At 42.2% G+C, this 17,179-nt stretch overlaps 1 protein-coding gene across 1 annotated transcript; it reads left to right on the top strand.

The window, feature by feature from the left end:
• The first annotated feature begins 940 nt into the window (after positions 1-940).
• On the top strand, positions 941-14,562 carry lonrf2 (LON peptidase N-terminal domain and ring finger 2). The gene is made up of 12 exons (XM_061723119.1): positions 941-2,851; positions 6,309-6,427; positions 8,100-8,222; positions 8,483-8,638; positions 8,751-8,976; positions 9,114-9,213; positions 9,312-9,426; positions 9,567-9,688; positions 10,473-10,659; positions 10,766-10,900; positions 11,706-11,855; positions 12,597-14,562. Exons 1-12 carry the CDS (start codon positions 2,134-2,136, stop codon positions 12,753-12,755), a joined length of 2,310 nt encoding a protein of 769 aa, XP_061579103.1. The 5' UTR covers positions 941-2,133; the 3' UTR covers positions 12,756-14,562.
• The last annotated feature ends 2,617 nt before the right edge of the window (positions 14,563-17,179 follow it).

Genomic DNA, 17,179 nt, shown 5'->3' with positions numbered 1-17,179 from the left:
AAATACTAAAAGGTTTTCAATATTTCAGTTGATTTGTAATCTATCCAGAATGTATGACATTTTTGCATTACAAAATTAAAGGACTTTATCACAATATTCTAATTTTCTGAGACAGTCCTGTATGCAGTCTAAATCACCGATTTTCATTCAATTCAATTAAATTCAATTTTATTTATATAGAGTCTGTTACAACAGAAGTTGTGTCTAGGATCTTTCCAGAGGCCCAGAAAATGACCCCGGAGTAATTATTACATAAACATAACATAAACAATGGCAGGTAAAAACTCCCCTAGTTGGAGAAAAACTTTCATGTCATTCTGTATCAGAAAAATATTCAAATAAACATTCCAAATGAAACTATCTGTGATGCAATGAGGCCCTGTCCATTCTCTCCCCTGGCAGGATCCACCTTCACGTGGAGACACCCAGAAATGGGTCACAGCTGTTCAGAGAATATAGCTGGCACCACAAAAATGTTAATTGCTCCAAAATAGGAGGTCTTGGAACAGATTACTTTTTTTTCTGTTCGTCTGGGTTGAAACAAGCTCGGATCATTATACTGCTGCCATCACTTTAATTCCAAAACCAGACCTGACACACAGCTTATATAAAGCATTACATAAAACAAAAGAATCCGACCCACAAGCAGGTCCTCGCCTTAACGTGTGGGGGGGAAGAAGAGTGATATTTGAGCTCCGGCCACGGTTTTTCTTATTTTACCTGAAAGCCACATGTTGTGATATCACGTGTGAAATCGCACTAAACTTAATAACTGTGAACTTGTTTTGCACGACGCTCACAGACAGCCATTTATTGTTGCCTGCGAGAGGTTATACAATATCACTATGTTATATAAGTGAGCCACATTAGCAGCCAATAGGAGCTCGTGTCGCGGGTCACGTGTCCCTCCGGCAGCCAATGGGAGCTCGTTGTCTCGCCTGCGTCTGCGAGCGTCGCTGAACCCTGGCTCGTCTTTAGCCGCGGCGGCTAACAAGCAGTAGCCACGAAAATATGCACTCGGTCCGCGGAAACTATGGTTTTAACTGTGTTACCCTGCTTTTATCAACGGAAACATGACAGCCGGATTAACTGAAGTCCGCGGCTTGGAGGATATTCGCTGTGAGAGTTTGGAGCGGGGAGGCAGGAGCCGGAGAGCCGGCGGAGCTGGAGCCGGTGGAGCCGGGGAGCTGCAGCCCAGAGCCGGGCACCAGAGCCGGAGACCTGCCGGGGGGAGGACGCTGCTGGAAACACAGAAATACACCCTCTGATGGGCTCATGCACTCTTTAACCTTAGCTTTTATTACCTTTTCTTAACGCTACACCAAATTGAAAATAAGCTTCTTACTTGCTAAGCTTGGATTTATCAGGAGGACCTGGAAGAACCAGTATTCATGAGCAGGAGTCAGGACTCTTTGGACTGGTGTTTTTAAGGGTGTGAGAGGGGTTTGGACCCCCTGAAGGAGTATTGGTCGTTGGGTAAAGGTGTGGACCCCCTGCTGACTTTATTACCTGGTTAAAACTTAACTGAATGTGCCCTGATTGCTTGATTATTGTGGTCCAGATGGGAACCAGCAACCTCCTCACCCTGCTGGGCAGAGAGGGAGCTCCGGGCTGATCTACCCTCACACCAGGAAGAGAGAGGGTTTCTCATCCTCAACTACTAACTAAGTTATCGTTTTTTTTTTAACTCTTTTTATTGGCTTTTTCTTTTAAACATAAACAGACATTCAGCAATTTACAAGACACTTCAATTCAAAAGAAAGAAAGAAAAACATCTATAGGCCTACAGACTCAGACAGTTCAGGGCTTTTCTCACCTTGATGGGCTAAAAGAGTTTAACTAGATATTGCAGGCCTGATCTGGAGATGTATACCGGAAAGTGGGAGAGTTAAACCTAAACCATACATGGTTTGCAGGTACTCTCAAAGTTATCTGGGGAGCCTCGCAACACAAATCTCAAGGTGCTGCCTCACACCTCTCAGCCTCTGAGGTGACACATTTGGTTATTTTGAGTTTATTTCCAGAGATATTCTCGTTCTCCTCTCCCGCTATATCCAAAGATAGCTATCAGAGGACCCGGCTGAATCACTAAGTTATCGTTTTTATTACTATTTGAGTCGTCTGGAGGGAAGGATGGAGTCGGGGGCCAGGACCAGCCCGGGGGAGCCGCTGCTCCACCCGCTGTCCCACCCCGCGGCCCCGGGCATCTGCCCCGACATGCTGGGGGTGGCGGAGGAGGCCAACCGGGCCGGGGACTTCAGCCTGGCCGTGGAGATCTACAGCTGCCAGCTGGCCGGCCTGCAGCAGCCGGACCGGGGCCTGTGCCTGCGCAGGGCCGACTCCCTGGCCCGGGCAGGCCGGATCTCCGAGGCCCTGGACTCGTACTGCCTGGCGGCCGGGCTGGGCTCGCTGCGGCCCGGGGAGCTGCCCGCCCTGGTGGACGGCATCGCCCGGACCCTGAGGGACAAGGAGCTGGGCATCCCCGCCGGGGGGGTGCCCCCAGGGGCAGGCGAGGAGGAAGAGGACGGGGGCAGCCTGGACCTGTTCTCCTGCCACCTGTGCAGGGCTCTGCTCCACGAACCCACCACCGTGGACTGCGGACACACTTTCTGCAGGCGCTGCCTGGAGGACGAGCCCGGGAAAGACTGTGCTCAATGTAGACAGAAGCTGGCCACTAAAGACAGACTGCTGCTGAACGGCCGCAGGGTCAACGTGGTGCTCAGCGGCCTGCTGGATAAACTGTTTGCCACTGAGAGTAAAGCCAGGAAATGTTGGGTCGAAGGGGAAAGTTTATGGAAGAAGCAGAACCTCTTGGATGCCTTGGAAAAATACAACGCAGCTGTGGATCTAGGTAAGACAACCTTGTACTGAAAACTTCTCATTTGTCCATATATGTGCTATCTTTAATTTTTTGTAACTAAAAAAGTAGGTTTTTTTCACGGCTGACCTACTTTTTGAAGTCTAAGTTCCCCGTGTCACCGATAGGGGGCGCCCCCGCGCGTTTTGCGTTACATGACGCATTGTCCTTCATTATCTAAGTAGCACACTTCTCATCTTCCCATTCAGGGCAACGTCTATACCCTAGTTTCTATCAATGCTGTTAGGCAGAGTGCTGTTTTTTCATACAGCTGCTACAGTGAGCTAGCTTTTGGTTATTCCTCTGCCATTTATTTCATCATATTTCAACTTTTGTTGCCTTGTATAACTAATGCCCGATGCCCTCTACATAACAACATAGGGTTTCTAGTTGCTAGAGAGGGGCTTAAACCTCCCCTAACTCCTCCCCTCACTGATGCTGTTCCATAAGGTGTTGGATAACACTATTTTTGATCTGAAAATGCTCTATTTCATAAGGGTTAGGGTTAAAAAACACAGTATTTTCTAGGGAATGTTCCTGTGTTCTTTATATTGTCTTGTCTCCTTAAAACAACTGTATACCAGAATCTGCTGAGCCTAAATACAGAACGTTCTGTTATGTTGGCACGTTACATAAAGGGTACTGCCAGTATGCTTCATTAATCTTGGGCCAGGGCAAGTCCCATGTTGTGCAGTTTCAAAAGCCAGAGAAAGTTGAGCTGACCCCCTCCACCCCCCCATCACCACCAGAGAGGCCCAGACACACACTCGCACTCCAAGCCTGCATTGTATCTCACATAAAGATTCATTTTTTGTGTCTTAAAGCCTAGTTAATGTGTGCACTGAATCTGAAAACTGGAATTCAGAGAAAAGGATTGTACTGCAGCATTCAGATGGCATCATTTCAGAGATGTCTCTCTCCCCACATCAATATTGATTCATGCCTTCTGTGTTGTGAAAGACTGGGTGACAAAGAAGATGGAGTGTGTTCACAGTGTTGTCAGTGTGTTCCCAATAAACACAGAAGGAGGCCTTCTGGCGTCTGTGGTGTGGGATGAGTGTCATTATGTCAAATAGAGATGCACCTCTTTTCCAAAATGGGCCTTTTGTAGGCAATAAAAAAAGTGTTTCTGTTCCACAATAGCAGGATTAAAGGAGGAATCAGAAGTTTTCAGAAAGGAGAAAACAAAGTTAACATTGTATCATTACATGTGACTGCTCTTTCTGGTTTAGCCACGTTTCCTTTTGACACTTTGCACTTGATGTCTTAAGTATGTCTGGTGAGAAGCTATTTGCATCATGTAGGTCACAGTGCACCAGTCCCAGTTTCATGATCGTAGACCTGATGCACGATACACAGTGAATATAATTCACATAATTTCAGTGAAATTGGCCATTGCGTCAGTTAGGCAGCCATCTCTTCAAAGTGCAGCCTGTTCCTGAACTCTAACTTATATACACTTATGAGATTGTACAAATAGTATTTTTATTTTGTCCATTAAAACAGGCAAAATAAACCCGCACTGCTGAAGCAATTGAACAATAATAATAATCCAGCCAGAGATACACTGCTTTTCCACCAGCGAAGAATTGCTTCGATGTGCAGTCGTGAATGACGTTCCAGGCATTTTGACTGTAAATATATGTTTATTTCAGTAGGTCTACTAATTTGTCATCTCCTGCACCAGTGGGTGTGCACCACACCTGTAAGAACTAACAGCTGTCCTGGCTGGACTGTGGAAGTGATACGGTTTTAATCGGTTGTTTTTGGTAAATGATTATTGGTTTTGCAACTCCTGTTCAGGACTGGTGCGCAAACTAAAACTCCACCAAACGGCGTGCTCATGATGTGCTGCATTAGAATCAGCAGTATGGCATAAAGGTTCATTGAAAAAGCAATATTTATTTATTTTTAATTATTAGTAGTAATATTAACAATTGTAAGTAATATTAATACTAGAAAAGTTTTGAGGTACAGTATACTGAATAATGCAATGCATTGGATTATTTATATAGTATCAATAGTGAGTGATTCATTTTTAAAGCAAAAACATAAAAGCATTTTATTCTATCCAAATAAACATATTCAACTGATCTTGTCCAAATCCCTTTTATTCATAAAGATTGTTAGAGGAATTACAGAAAAAAAAATAGTATGATCTAACTTTATATATGTATATGTGTTTATATGTTGCCAAATTTCAAACTGTCTCATGTGCCACATTTATAGGCTTAGCCTATAAATGGCTAGGCCTATAAATTGTGTGAAGTGAAGGTCAAGAGATGGTGCAAAGCAAAATTGATTTCGTTAGGAAAGAGTTAAATGTCCATACATGCCTTTTTAGTCTTTGCTTGAATGATTATTACTGACTTTCACTGAAAGGGACACTTAAAGCTACAAAGTAAGCATTTGATTAGATAGTTATATCGTCACATCATCACCCTTTCAGAACATGTGTAACATTGAACTTACAGTAGTCTGAACTGACTTCAAATTTTACGCATCTGTCATAATGTGCTTCCAGTTTTCTGACAGAAATCAACATACCATGTGCCTGTTGTGAAACTGCAGTCTTAAAATATTTGTTTAAGGCAGTCAGTGCAGGTAAACCAACCTGCGGCCCGTGAAAGCGTTAGCAACATGGAATAGGTTATTATCGACTTGGACAGTCAACGTGAGATAACTTGTTTCATGCCATCAGCTCCCTACAAAATAGCTTCAACATCATAAATTCAACTGGAAAAGTCAGATGTCGACTTAACGACTAGGGAGACTGTTCTCCAGGATCCCATGTCTGCAGGCTCACACGAGACCTGTTGTACAGTGACGTATCGGTGACACGTGGATCGTTCACACATGTCTCCGACTTCAGCTGATTCAACACGTCAAACAAGGCGTTCACCCTCTCTTTGTTATTTAGAAATATGAAAGATGCAAACTCCCAAACATTTTTATCTTCAGTATGTATTTGTGAATTTAGTTTCATGACTTTTTTTTTGTTTTTGTTTTTAACCAGTCCACCACGTTTAGATTTCTAAGATGATAAAGAGTTTTAGATCTTAAATAAGAGCGAAATGAGTTGTAGCTCTACATTTGACCTTTTTTTTTTTAACTCAGTTAGACCTTTTTAAATTTAAGCCCCAAATCAAATTGGCTACAACCTTATAAATAAAAGGGAAGAAAAAGGTCAAAGTAAGAAATGCACAGAATAGTCCAGCATATGACGACTGTTAAACGAGCATCTTTTTCTGATTTGACTTTCCCTGTAAGTACGTGAGACTAAATGTCATGTGCCATGGGGTTTTTTGTGTGTCACAGCATTCTGACACGTGAACCTGGTCTCACGCCACATGTTGTTATTATTGGCCTACTTCTGGCAGGTCGAGGAAAGCTGTACATCCTCTGAAGGCTCATCCCTGGACTCATTTGTCTCTCTCCTTCTGTCGTCTAGCGCCCTCTGCTGTCAAGCTGCTGTGCCAGCGAGCTGAGCTGCAAACGGAGATGGGCAACTTTAGTCAAGCGGTGCAGGATGCCAACAACATCTGTAGATTAAAACCTCTGTGGACAAAGGTGAGTAACACTGTGAAACTAAACTAAACTAATACACGCCTGATTGCCTGGCTTTGCAACCACAAAGTCCTTTTTTGGTTTTTAAATATATATTTTTGGCGTTGCTTATTGATGATAAGTTAACTAGATAAAGTTCCCTACGAGTGTTCTTGTTGAGTTTAATCTGCTATATTGTCCACTTGTTTTTCTTTCACTTCCTCAACTTCACATGGTTTTAATATTGTTAGAATTTTAGCCACTATTGAACTGTAAAGAGATTCAATTCAAGATTTTTTTCCCTCTCCAGAGGTCCTTTTTACACAGCGGGTTATGTTGAACCTTTCTGTTCCGAGTTTTCCGTTTCACAGAGCAACGTTACTTAACCCCGACCAAGAGGTTTCACTTGAGACGGTTTCAGAAACAAAACAAAAAAAATCTTATCAGTCTGTTGCCGTGGTAACTGGCGCCGTGAAGTGAACCTGGTGGAGAGCAGGTTTACTTCAACATACCCTGAGTTACTTTCAGTCCCCTCACAGAGCTGAAACAAGTTCACTTTAATCAGATAATGGATCATATAATGCACATTTTAGAGACGTCTGAACCATGACCCGTCGCATTTGTGTGAGAAAAGTATATTAATGATCCGTGGAGATTTTAATGCGGTCAAATCCGACTTGTCCTCGTGACATTGATTGTTTTTCATTGTTTTTTGTTTGTCACAGTCAGCCTATATGATCATATCCTTTCATGCGTAACAAATATGTTCATACTTCAGCCAAAATACCACGGATCATTAATTATATAAGCAGTCTTTTTTTTGCAAACGTGCCTTTTATTAATAATGAAATGGATACTAAACATAGTCTATTCTATTACCTTAGAAAGTGAATGATGCAGAACTGAGATAAGTGACCGAGTCCTAAGCCCCCCGTCAGCTCACACACATATAAACATTCCAGTTTTATTCTATTTCCATTAACCACAAAGTCATCAAGTAGCCTAATATTTGTTTCCTGCTCAGACTTGGGAAAAAATAAATCACCTTTGAGCTTTCATCTGTGTGACTGGATGAACTCGTATTTCTCAGCTTGAAGGATTTTCCATTTATCAAAAATGTTTTATGCAAATACAACCATTATGTTTGAGTGACCTGCCTGACATATGTTTTAGCCTGCCTCATGTTCAACCGTTTCACGTTTTTATTCTTCTATTTTTGCCATCAGCATTGCGCCGACATGACTGAACATTGAGAACAATAGATTAATTTCTCATTTATATGAAACAGTCGTTAATCATTTTAATACGTCTACACATTCACTCGCTCTGCAATTTTCTCAACACTCGTTCCTTCGCTGCCACAGCCGTGTTTGTCTGAGTATGTGCTACGATTGCACTAATATGTCCAGTGGTTCTACTCAGTTTGTTGACCCTCCTTTGTGAAACATTCTCCAGGTTACAGGGAGCAAGAAAACTTAAGAACATGTTTCTGATAGTCATTTCAGGGTTTAATGTTTCTCTAGTTGCAAATGTGCAATTAACCCATTGATAGTGAGATGAGTCCTGGAAGGAAGGAGATCTCAGCCAAAGGGTGCTTGTCTTGCTTTACAAATAAAGTTTGATTTGATTCCAGGGAAGGTACTGCTGCATTTACACCATCAAACAGTGTTTTAATTTGGGTCTCTCCGTGTTTCAGGCTCACCATGTGAGAGCCACGGCGCTGAGTAAAGCCGGCCGGAACGACGAGGCCTTGCAGGAATACCTCCTGTGTGCGGCGCTGAAACCCGAGTGGACCAAAGTGAAACTAGAGGCTCAGAAGGTGAGAAAATGCTCATTTTGGAAAAAGTATAGCAGATAGCCTTTATCTGTTTTCCTCATAAACATATTTAGATGTCAGAGATACAAATACACCTAATCACTCTGATTTAGAACAAACAAACACATCCCATAAGCATCTATCATGCTGTATATTTTTCCCACAATTAGATTAAAACATGTTTGCCTTTCAGTTATTTGCTAAATTTTTTGCTAACTGCCTGTGAAGGAGCGATGGTTAGAACATGTTGTTGTGTCCTCCAGGTCCTCAGCGAGCTGTTCTCGTCCGTGTTTGAGAACGAGGACATGCCTACGCCGCTGCATCCTCTGCAGGGCGGGCTGGCGACGCGGCTCATCAAACCCCCGGCGCTGCTCATGTCCCTGCGGCCGCTGACGCAGAAACCCGGCTGCTCCCTGCAGGTAACGGCTCACACAATACCGTCTCACCCACCACATGCTCACTTTACACTTACACTCAATCTCTTTGGGTTATTTGAGTGTATTTTCATCCATCTATCTGTCTGTCTTGCAGGACTCGGAGTTCAGTGTGTGTAAAAGTGCTCCAGCGGATGACTCCTCTTCCAGACTCTGTCCTCCGTCTCCTGGTAAAGCGGACTCCTCTGCAGGAGAAGGCAGCTCCAAGAGTCTTGCTGATGTGCTGGCTGCGCTGCCAGCGCCCCCCGGTGGCCTTAAGAGGAAACACAGCAGTGAGGATCCTTCAGCAGCCTTCACCTCTCCCTCTAAACTCCTCAGACCTGGTAAGAAGATTGGCTTCATAACGAACTAAAACCATTCACTCACTGGGTCCCTTCAACATAAACGCTTTAAAGTTTGACCTCAGTCCATCTGGTTATGCTGTGTTTTAATAGATTTTTGGGTTTTTTTTCTCCTGCAGATGAGGCGAATACTATTCAGACACTTGCAGTGTGTGGAGGGAGGACGGTTCCTGCTGAACTGCTGGACAGTGGAGACATGGAGTGCTCACTCTGCATGAGGTGAAGACACTCACAAGAGTGAAAACACACGTTTGAGTGTCATTTCCATCAACAGTATAGGTAGATTTACCCTGTGGTTTTGGCTGTTCATCCTTCAGGTTGTTCTACGAGCCCGTGACAACTCCCTGTGGACACACCTTCTGCCTCAAATGTCTGGAGCGCTGCCTGGACCACAATCCCAACTGCCCTCTGTGCAAGGAGAATCTGGCTGAGGTGCGTGCTCCCTTCAGTAAAACACGCAGATACGCTCTGATCATGATGGAGATTTAGAAGTTAAAACTGCCTGTGGGACAAATGTTTGACATCTTTACCATGCATGTACTAACATATGGACTGTGTGTTGCACTTTACAGTATCTCGCTACGAGGGGTTACAATAAGACCCTTCTCATGGAGGAAGTCCTGCAGCGTTACCTTGGAGACGAGTTGGCAGAACGGAAGAAAATCCACGAAGAAGAGATGAAAGAACTGTCCAAGTTAGTTTCGCACCCACACAAACACAAAACGGTCCTGAAAAGTGTTACGGTTTAGCCATGTTTGCTATGCAATAGTACTGTATTTCCAGTATATTCCTACTGGGAAGTTCTGTCAGGTGTAGGTTAATTGCTGTTGATCCACCTTTGTGTTAGAGTCAGATATTTCCAGCTGTTCTTCAGCTGAGTTAATCTCATCCTTTGTCTCGTGAGGAAAGAGAGAGATAAGACCAGAACTAAGATTGCTGAGGTTTCTCCACAAGGGGAACCTACGGAAGAGTATTAGGGCCAGGCAGGAGAAAAATAAAAATAATATTTTAGAGGAGGAACTTTTTTTTTTTTCATTATGAACTTCGAGAAAAAAGCCGAAATGTCGAGATTAATGTTGAAGTACAATTTCGAGAAAATAGGCGAAATTTCGACTTTAATCTCGTCATTTCGACTTTTTTCTTGAAATTGTACTTCAACATTATTCTCGACATTTAGACTTTTTTCTCCAAATTTCGACTTTTTTCTCGAAATTGTATTTCAACATTAATCTCGACATTTAGACTTTTTTCTCGACATTTTGACTTTTTCTCGAAGTGCACAATAAAAAAAAAATCTTCCCCTCTCAAATATTTTTTCTCCATGGCCCTAATACTCGTCCATACTGCTCTACTTCATAGTTTACTGATTAGTTCTCCACGTCTGTATCCTCCTGGACTGAGATCGCTGCTGTAGATCAGTTCCTTCAAAACTGATGGATAAGGTGCATTTTCTAATGGAACTACCATGTGTCCCGTAGCTTGAACCAGGAAGTGCCCATCTTCGTGTGCACCATGGCCTTCCCCACCATCCCCTGCCCGCTGCACGTCTTTGAGCCGCGCTACCGCCTCATGATCCGCCGCTCCATGGAGACGGGGACTAAGCAGTTTGGAATGTGCATCGCCGACGACCTCAAAGGCTTTGCCGACTATGGCTGCATGCTGCAGGTGAGTGGGACTCCGATCCTCCAGCTTTCCTCACACCCACCCCTCATGACTTTCCCCACAGCATCTTTACGTAGAGTCCACCTGTCTGAACTGAACTGTGTTGCAGGTGCGGGATGTGAAGTTCTTTCCTGACGGCCGCTCGGTGGTCGACACCATCGGCGTGTCCCGCTTCAAGGTGGTCAGCCACGGCCAGAGAGACGGCTACAACACCGCCAAGATCGAGTACCTGGAGGACAAGAAGGTGAGCTGGTGCTCGAGTCTCTATGAGGCAACGCTCACCTCTGCACTGCTGTCAAACAAAGCTGCATTAGCAGCAGAAATCATTCAGAGGTGTTTCAACCTGAAAGTGTTTGTTAAACTGCCATACCATACATATACTAACAATCTACGATGTGAATAAGTATCAAACAGGAATCCTGATGTATAAAATCATATGTTCTCCGTTAACTTTAGCCAGACATTTTCATAATTATTTTGAGTTTAATTCTTATTATCATTCATCCTCCACAAGAAGAAGGAATGATTGCATATCCCCTTCTGTAGAACAGCAGTTGCTAAATGTTCATTTAAGTATCAAGGTGTTGTGATGTGGAACAGTTTAAAACATCTAAGTGAAACATGCTCAACATTATCTGCATTCAAAAGAAAGCTGAAAAAAAGTTTATACATTTTTAATATATCTGTTTTTCATTCACCATTATTCAAATATATTTCTAAGCTATTTAATTGTATTCTGAAGGGGGGAGTCGCTTATAAGCCCTTTGGGTTTTTATTACCTCTCCTGCTTATCTTTTCTTAACTTTTCTCCTCTGTGTAATGTTCCTTTTTACGAGTGCAAACAATAAAAAATCACTTTTTGGAGGAAAAATTCAGTCCTACGACAAACGAAAATCTCATTTTCACCCAAAGTGTAGATGTGTACAAGTGTTTGTAATGACTTCCTCTCCAATGCAGGGTGTTTGTAATTAAAAATATTCTGGCCTTTTGCCACTTTTTCAGTGTTCCTCAGTGTTTCTAAGCAGGTGTTTGTTTGTTTGTTTGAGCAGGCCTTCGGGGAGGAGCTGACGGATCTCCTGAAGCTGCACGACTCGGTGTACGAGCAGGCCAGCAGCTGGTTCACCTCACTCAAGGACAACATGAAGAGTCAGATACTCAGCCACTTCGGACATCTTCCCAGCAAAGACCCAGACCCACAGGTAAAAACAGCTGCCACACACCTTAAATGCTCCTCCTTTTCTGCTTTATCGCCACTCACTGCAGACATTTAATTAGATGTTTAATTGAACAAGATATTGATTCACCGCTGTCTCCTGGTCAGTAGATTATCGATTTATACAAATTCCGGTGTAAACGTAGGAGTTTGTTCCAGGTTTCATGTAGGGCTGGGGATCGATTCAAATGTCAAGAGTCGATTCAATTCAGAATCGATTATCAGGATTTGATTCGATCCGATATTGATTTGGGTTAGTGTTATTTAAAATGTTTTTTTGAGCTGTTGCCTAATTTATATGACTCTAAAATAACTAGTGAAAGAATAATTTCACATTAATTATTGTGAAATAACTAAGAAATAAATAATTCAAACAGGCCTTTCAATATCCATTTAAAGTGCAAAAAAAGAAAGAAATTGCAACAGCTCAAGCAGTAAAATAATCATTTTAGCTTATCTAATTTATTCTGTCACCACACACACACATTGCCATGAAGCACCTGGCATGTGTCATGACAAAGTGTGTGTCCGACTACTGGGATTAAAGTTCACTGGGCGAAAATGTAATGATAATGATCGAATTTTAGCAATTAATATGAGAATCGATTTAGAATCGCCTAGTTTCATGTGCACGTTTTGCATTTCCCTGTGAGGTGTGTGTGTGAAGAGAGCTGGTTTTCTAATCAGGAGATAACCGTGCGTGTCTTCTTTCCCTCCCGTCCTGCAGGCCAGTCCGAGCGGGCCCCCCTGGTGCTGGTGGCTGCTGGCCGTCCTGCCGCTGGAGAACCGAGCCCAGCTCACCATCCTAGCCATGACCTCCCTCAAGGACCGCCTCATCGCCATCCGACGGGTCCTCATCTTCGTCACGCGCAAGAGGCCCCGGTGATGGTCCGGCTGCTCCTCACAGCTGCTGAGGCATCTATGCAGTTCAGAAACATGTGGCTTCACTCTGTCACTCAGCTTATTTATACCTGACGTTTACTCATCCTTTCACTCCACCACTCCTCGGGGAGCCCGCTCTCAGACGTGAAGGGTTTTTCTTCCCCGTGACACGTAGCCGTCTCAAGCACATCTCCCTCGTGAAAGCACCGGGCGGTCGGAGTGCTGGCGTGAAAGCATTCCTGTGGCTGAGAGGGATCTCAGCTTTCCTTTTCAGTTGATCTTTAGGTGAAAAACAGTCACTTTAAGGAGGATTGTGGGACTTTTATCATGAAGGAGCAAACGCCTGTCGCCACAAACGCGTTGTGAGCGGAGCTACATGAAGTACAACCCTCGGCAGTATTGGACAGACGACCTGCCTCCGAGCTGTTTCACGGACACACAAACCAACCCGCAGAAATGGGAAGCCAACGTAAAACACTTAGATCACACAACCGAATGTACCGGTCTGGTTGTATGTGGATGTTCTTTTCTTTTTTTCTTTTTCCTCTCTCTTTTTCTGTTTCCTCACCCAGCCTTACTCTCTGTGCAAAAGCAGCCTGTGAGGTCCACGCGAGCCCCGTCTCCTGCACCAGCAGCTGCCGCCTGTCTTTATATCTTCCTAACTGAGCCAAACGTCGCCCAGCAGTTGGCTTATACCTCAGATTGTCTGAAAGAACGTAGCCGGTGTCAGGATTTAGACTATGCCCCGTGCTAACGCTACAAACCACAGCCCGCACTGTGTGAGAACAAATGCAAACTCCACAGCAAGCTGCTCCACTTGTTTAAAAGAAAAAAAAACAGATTTCAAATAGAAAGTACGACTCGGCAGAAGCTGGGTCATCACACAAATTCTTATCGCTTTAATTCAGTCAGAAAAGCTTCTTCCCAGGTATCGCTGATGTGGAACTTTTATGTCCTCCGGTAGCATATCTCTGGGATTTAAATACAGATGTACTTTTAGACATTTATAGAGTATTTTTCTTCTTATCATCTATGACTGTATGTGTATGGTGAAATGTTAAATTGAGCGATGTCTGTGTATATCAATGTAACTCTGAGGCCTTTTTTTAATTTAAGGAACATTTCAAATGGGTTTCCTCTCTTTTTCTCTTCCTTCTTCCTTTTCACTGTCAGTACATTAAAATGCACACTTTAATGCAATTAATGTGCAGTTTTTTTTAAGCCCTGTTTCCTTATTATTATTATTTTAATTGATTAAAGATGCTGAAGAACACGTCATGTTCTTTTCATTCTTTGACTAAATTAAAACTTGAGTAGAAATTAAAATTGGGTAGTAACATTTAATGCTATTCAAAAGTATTGACCATTTATCTTCGCACCTTTTGTCCTAATTTATCTGTCAAATTTGCTGCAAAGCTGCAGTGATTGGTTGAATTTGCACACATGCAAAATACCGATTGACTGCATTTGCATAAATGGTGGCTGCCTTGAGGGCCTTGTCATGGTAGCAACATCCTAAAATAGACCCCGGTGTACGAGGCACGACGCCTGCACAAGCAGCCGCTCCAGGCTGATTCTCATTGTCAAACAGGTCAGCTAAGGGTGTAACTGCATCATTAGTGTTCATAGGATTACATAGTTTCACAGTATAATTCTGTCCTTTTGAATATTTTTGAGACTCAGCAGCAGTGTTCTCTGTATAGGAGTGGTGTTCATAATGTGCTGCATTCCCTGGCATATTTGTAAAGGGAGCTCTTGTACAGAATTTTTTTTTAAATTGCAAAATAAAGAAAGATGCATTCGTTCCAGTCTCTCTGTTTTGCAGCTTTTTGAAGAGAATTTGTCTGATTTCTCTGTTAAGGGCCCTGAGATGACACTTGTCAAATAAGATTGAATGAAGTTTAATTGAAAAGGGGCACTCATGTAAATAAGACACTGCCGTCTAGCGACCACCAGGGGGCAGTGTTGGCTTGTGAAATAGTAGATCCTCTTTTACACAAGTGAAACTACACACATGCATACGTTTTAGTTATTAGTTATTATTACTGCTCAGGTTAGTACAGGTTGGCGTCTGCTCAGTCGTGTCCACCTGCACAGAGATCCATATGCAAACTTCAACATGTCTCACCAACTTCAGTGATCAGTAGTGATCAACTTTTTTTTTTTTTTTTTTTTTTTTAGAATTAGGATAAATTCAGGTTGAGCAACAGTTCAAAATGATTATTTGGTGAAAGCAGAGAATAACTGCATATTTCTTTCCATAACATTTGCTGTAAAGATTTCATAGTGTAAGATTTTTATTATACAGTTATTTTGGCTAAAATTGTTCACAATAGCAGAGTTATTGTAATCCGTCTTATCTATACCTGCTTAGTGTCACAGGGATCTGCTGGAGCCATCTCTCAGGCAAACGCAGGACTACTGTACATCATGAACAAACAACTACACACACGCTCAATTTAGAACAACCACTTAACCTTTTTGGACTGTCGGAGGAAGCTGAAGAGAACCCATAACATCCACAGGGAGAACATGCAAACCAGGACACCTCTACCACCACAGTTATGTGTTTGCTTCAAATCCCCTAAACCAGCTTTGGCATGTGTTCCTGCAGATATAGTGCAGGCTAAGGTAGCCCAGAGGTGCAGGTAGTCACAGAGGAGGCCTGCACATAGATATATGTATAAAGGCCTTTACAGGACTGTCTCAGAAAATAAGAATAATGTCATAAAGTTCTTTATTTTCTGTAATGCAATTAAAAAAACAAAAATGTCATATATTCTGGATTTATTACAAATCAACTGAAATATTGCAAGCCTTTTATTATTTTAATATTGCTGATTATGGCTTACAGTTTAAGATTAAGATTCCCAGAATATTCTAATTTTTTGAGATAGTATGTTTGAGTTTTCAGCAAACAATCAGCAAACAATTTCAGCAATATTAAAATAATAAAAGGCTTGCAATATTTCAGTTGATTTGTAATGAACCCAGAATGTATGACATTTCTTTTTTTTTAATTGCATTACAGAAAATCACAATATTCTAATTTTCTGAGACAGTTCTGTATATACATCTATGGCCCTGCAGGCGTTCACACATCGCTGTTGATGACCAGGACACAGTCCTGCACTGGTGGAATCCCTCTTCTACCCAGTTCAGATTACATTTCTGGTAAGAAAAGAAAGCTCATAGATTTTTGGTTGTTACAAGTCAAAGGAGTAATAGCCTTGAAGTGGAAGGATGTTCAGGGTCCTAATTCCACTCAGTGGTTAAAAGAGATGTCTTCACACCTACTATTAGAAAAAGTAACATACATTCTTAGAGGTAAAGTGGAAGAATTTAATGACATGTGGTCACACTTTTTACATTTTATGGACAATCTGCCCAATGATTCTCATGAACAAAGATTAGATGACAGTTAATTGCTATTTATTTTCAATGCCCCTTTTCTTGTGACTTTGCTGTTCTGATACAGGAAATGGCTGGGCTAATTGTAATTGAAATCGACAAATGCATTGTATTGTATGTATATATGTATTTATACGTGCAGCTTTTTTTTCCTTTTATTATCTTTTATTCTTTACTTTTGATTAATATTACTATTTATTTTATGTACAGTATTCACATATTTTCTGACGAGCACTTTTGCTGAGGACCTTGTGGGGGGGGGGGTTGTTTTTAAGCTTGCTGTTATGAATGTTTTGTATGTTGGTTATTTGAGAGAAAATCAATAAACAGAATTTGGAAAAAAAGAAAAAACATTTTCTCGTGTTCAAACTCTGATGTTTTAAGTTAAATTTGTGAAGCAGTTGCAGATCTGTGTCCTTTCTGGTGTTCTGATGGCACACGTTAATGTCTGTAATCACACAGAATCCCCCTCTGCCGTAGTTTCAAATCTTTAAGGCATAAAGGCTTACAGGGTCTCATTTTTGGTTATTCCAGGGAAAAACAGCATTTTAGGCTTTTTTTTATTTTCACCGTAAGAACAAAACACATCAAGTAGCTTCTCCTCCTTATTCCGACTATCTTCTTAATTTCATTTGTTTCTCAGGTAGTCATGATCGCCACTGGTAATGTTCTAAGTTGAACATTTGGGATTCAATAAGGAAAGCTAGAAATGAATCAATCCAGCCATGAACGTGATGACTCATTTCTTGATAGGGAGCTGAACAGCTCGCTGTAATGACGTCCACCTTTACGGTGCGATCTGATTGGCTTCTAATTGCAGACAGAGTTTGGATGTTGAACAAATGTCAACATTTGACAAAAGACTCTGTAAAGCTAATGAGGGTTAGGGAGAGTGATAGTTGCCTGCTTCTCCCTCCGCCAGCGACGAGAGACTGAAAAAACATCTGTTGCTATTTCAGACCTGTTTCCAGCTCTGGGTGGAAAATAAACTCTGTAATTTGCATGTCCATGCAGCAT

Source organism: Cololabis saira, chromosome 6 (assembly GCF_033807715.1).
Source record: "Cololabis saira isolate AMF1-May2022 chromosome 6, fColSai1.1, whole genome shotgun sequence".
NCBI classification, from domain to species: Eukaryota; Metazoa; Chordata; class Actinopteri; order Beloniformes; family Belonidae; genus Cololabis; species Cololabis saira.
The sequence above is the reverse complement of the archived record's forward strand: the minus strand, read 5'-3'. Positions and strand labels throughout refer to the sequence as shown.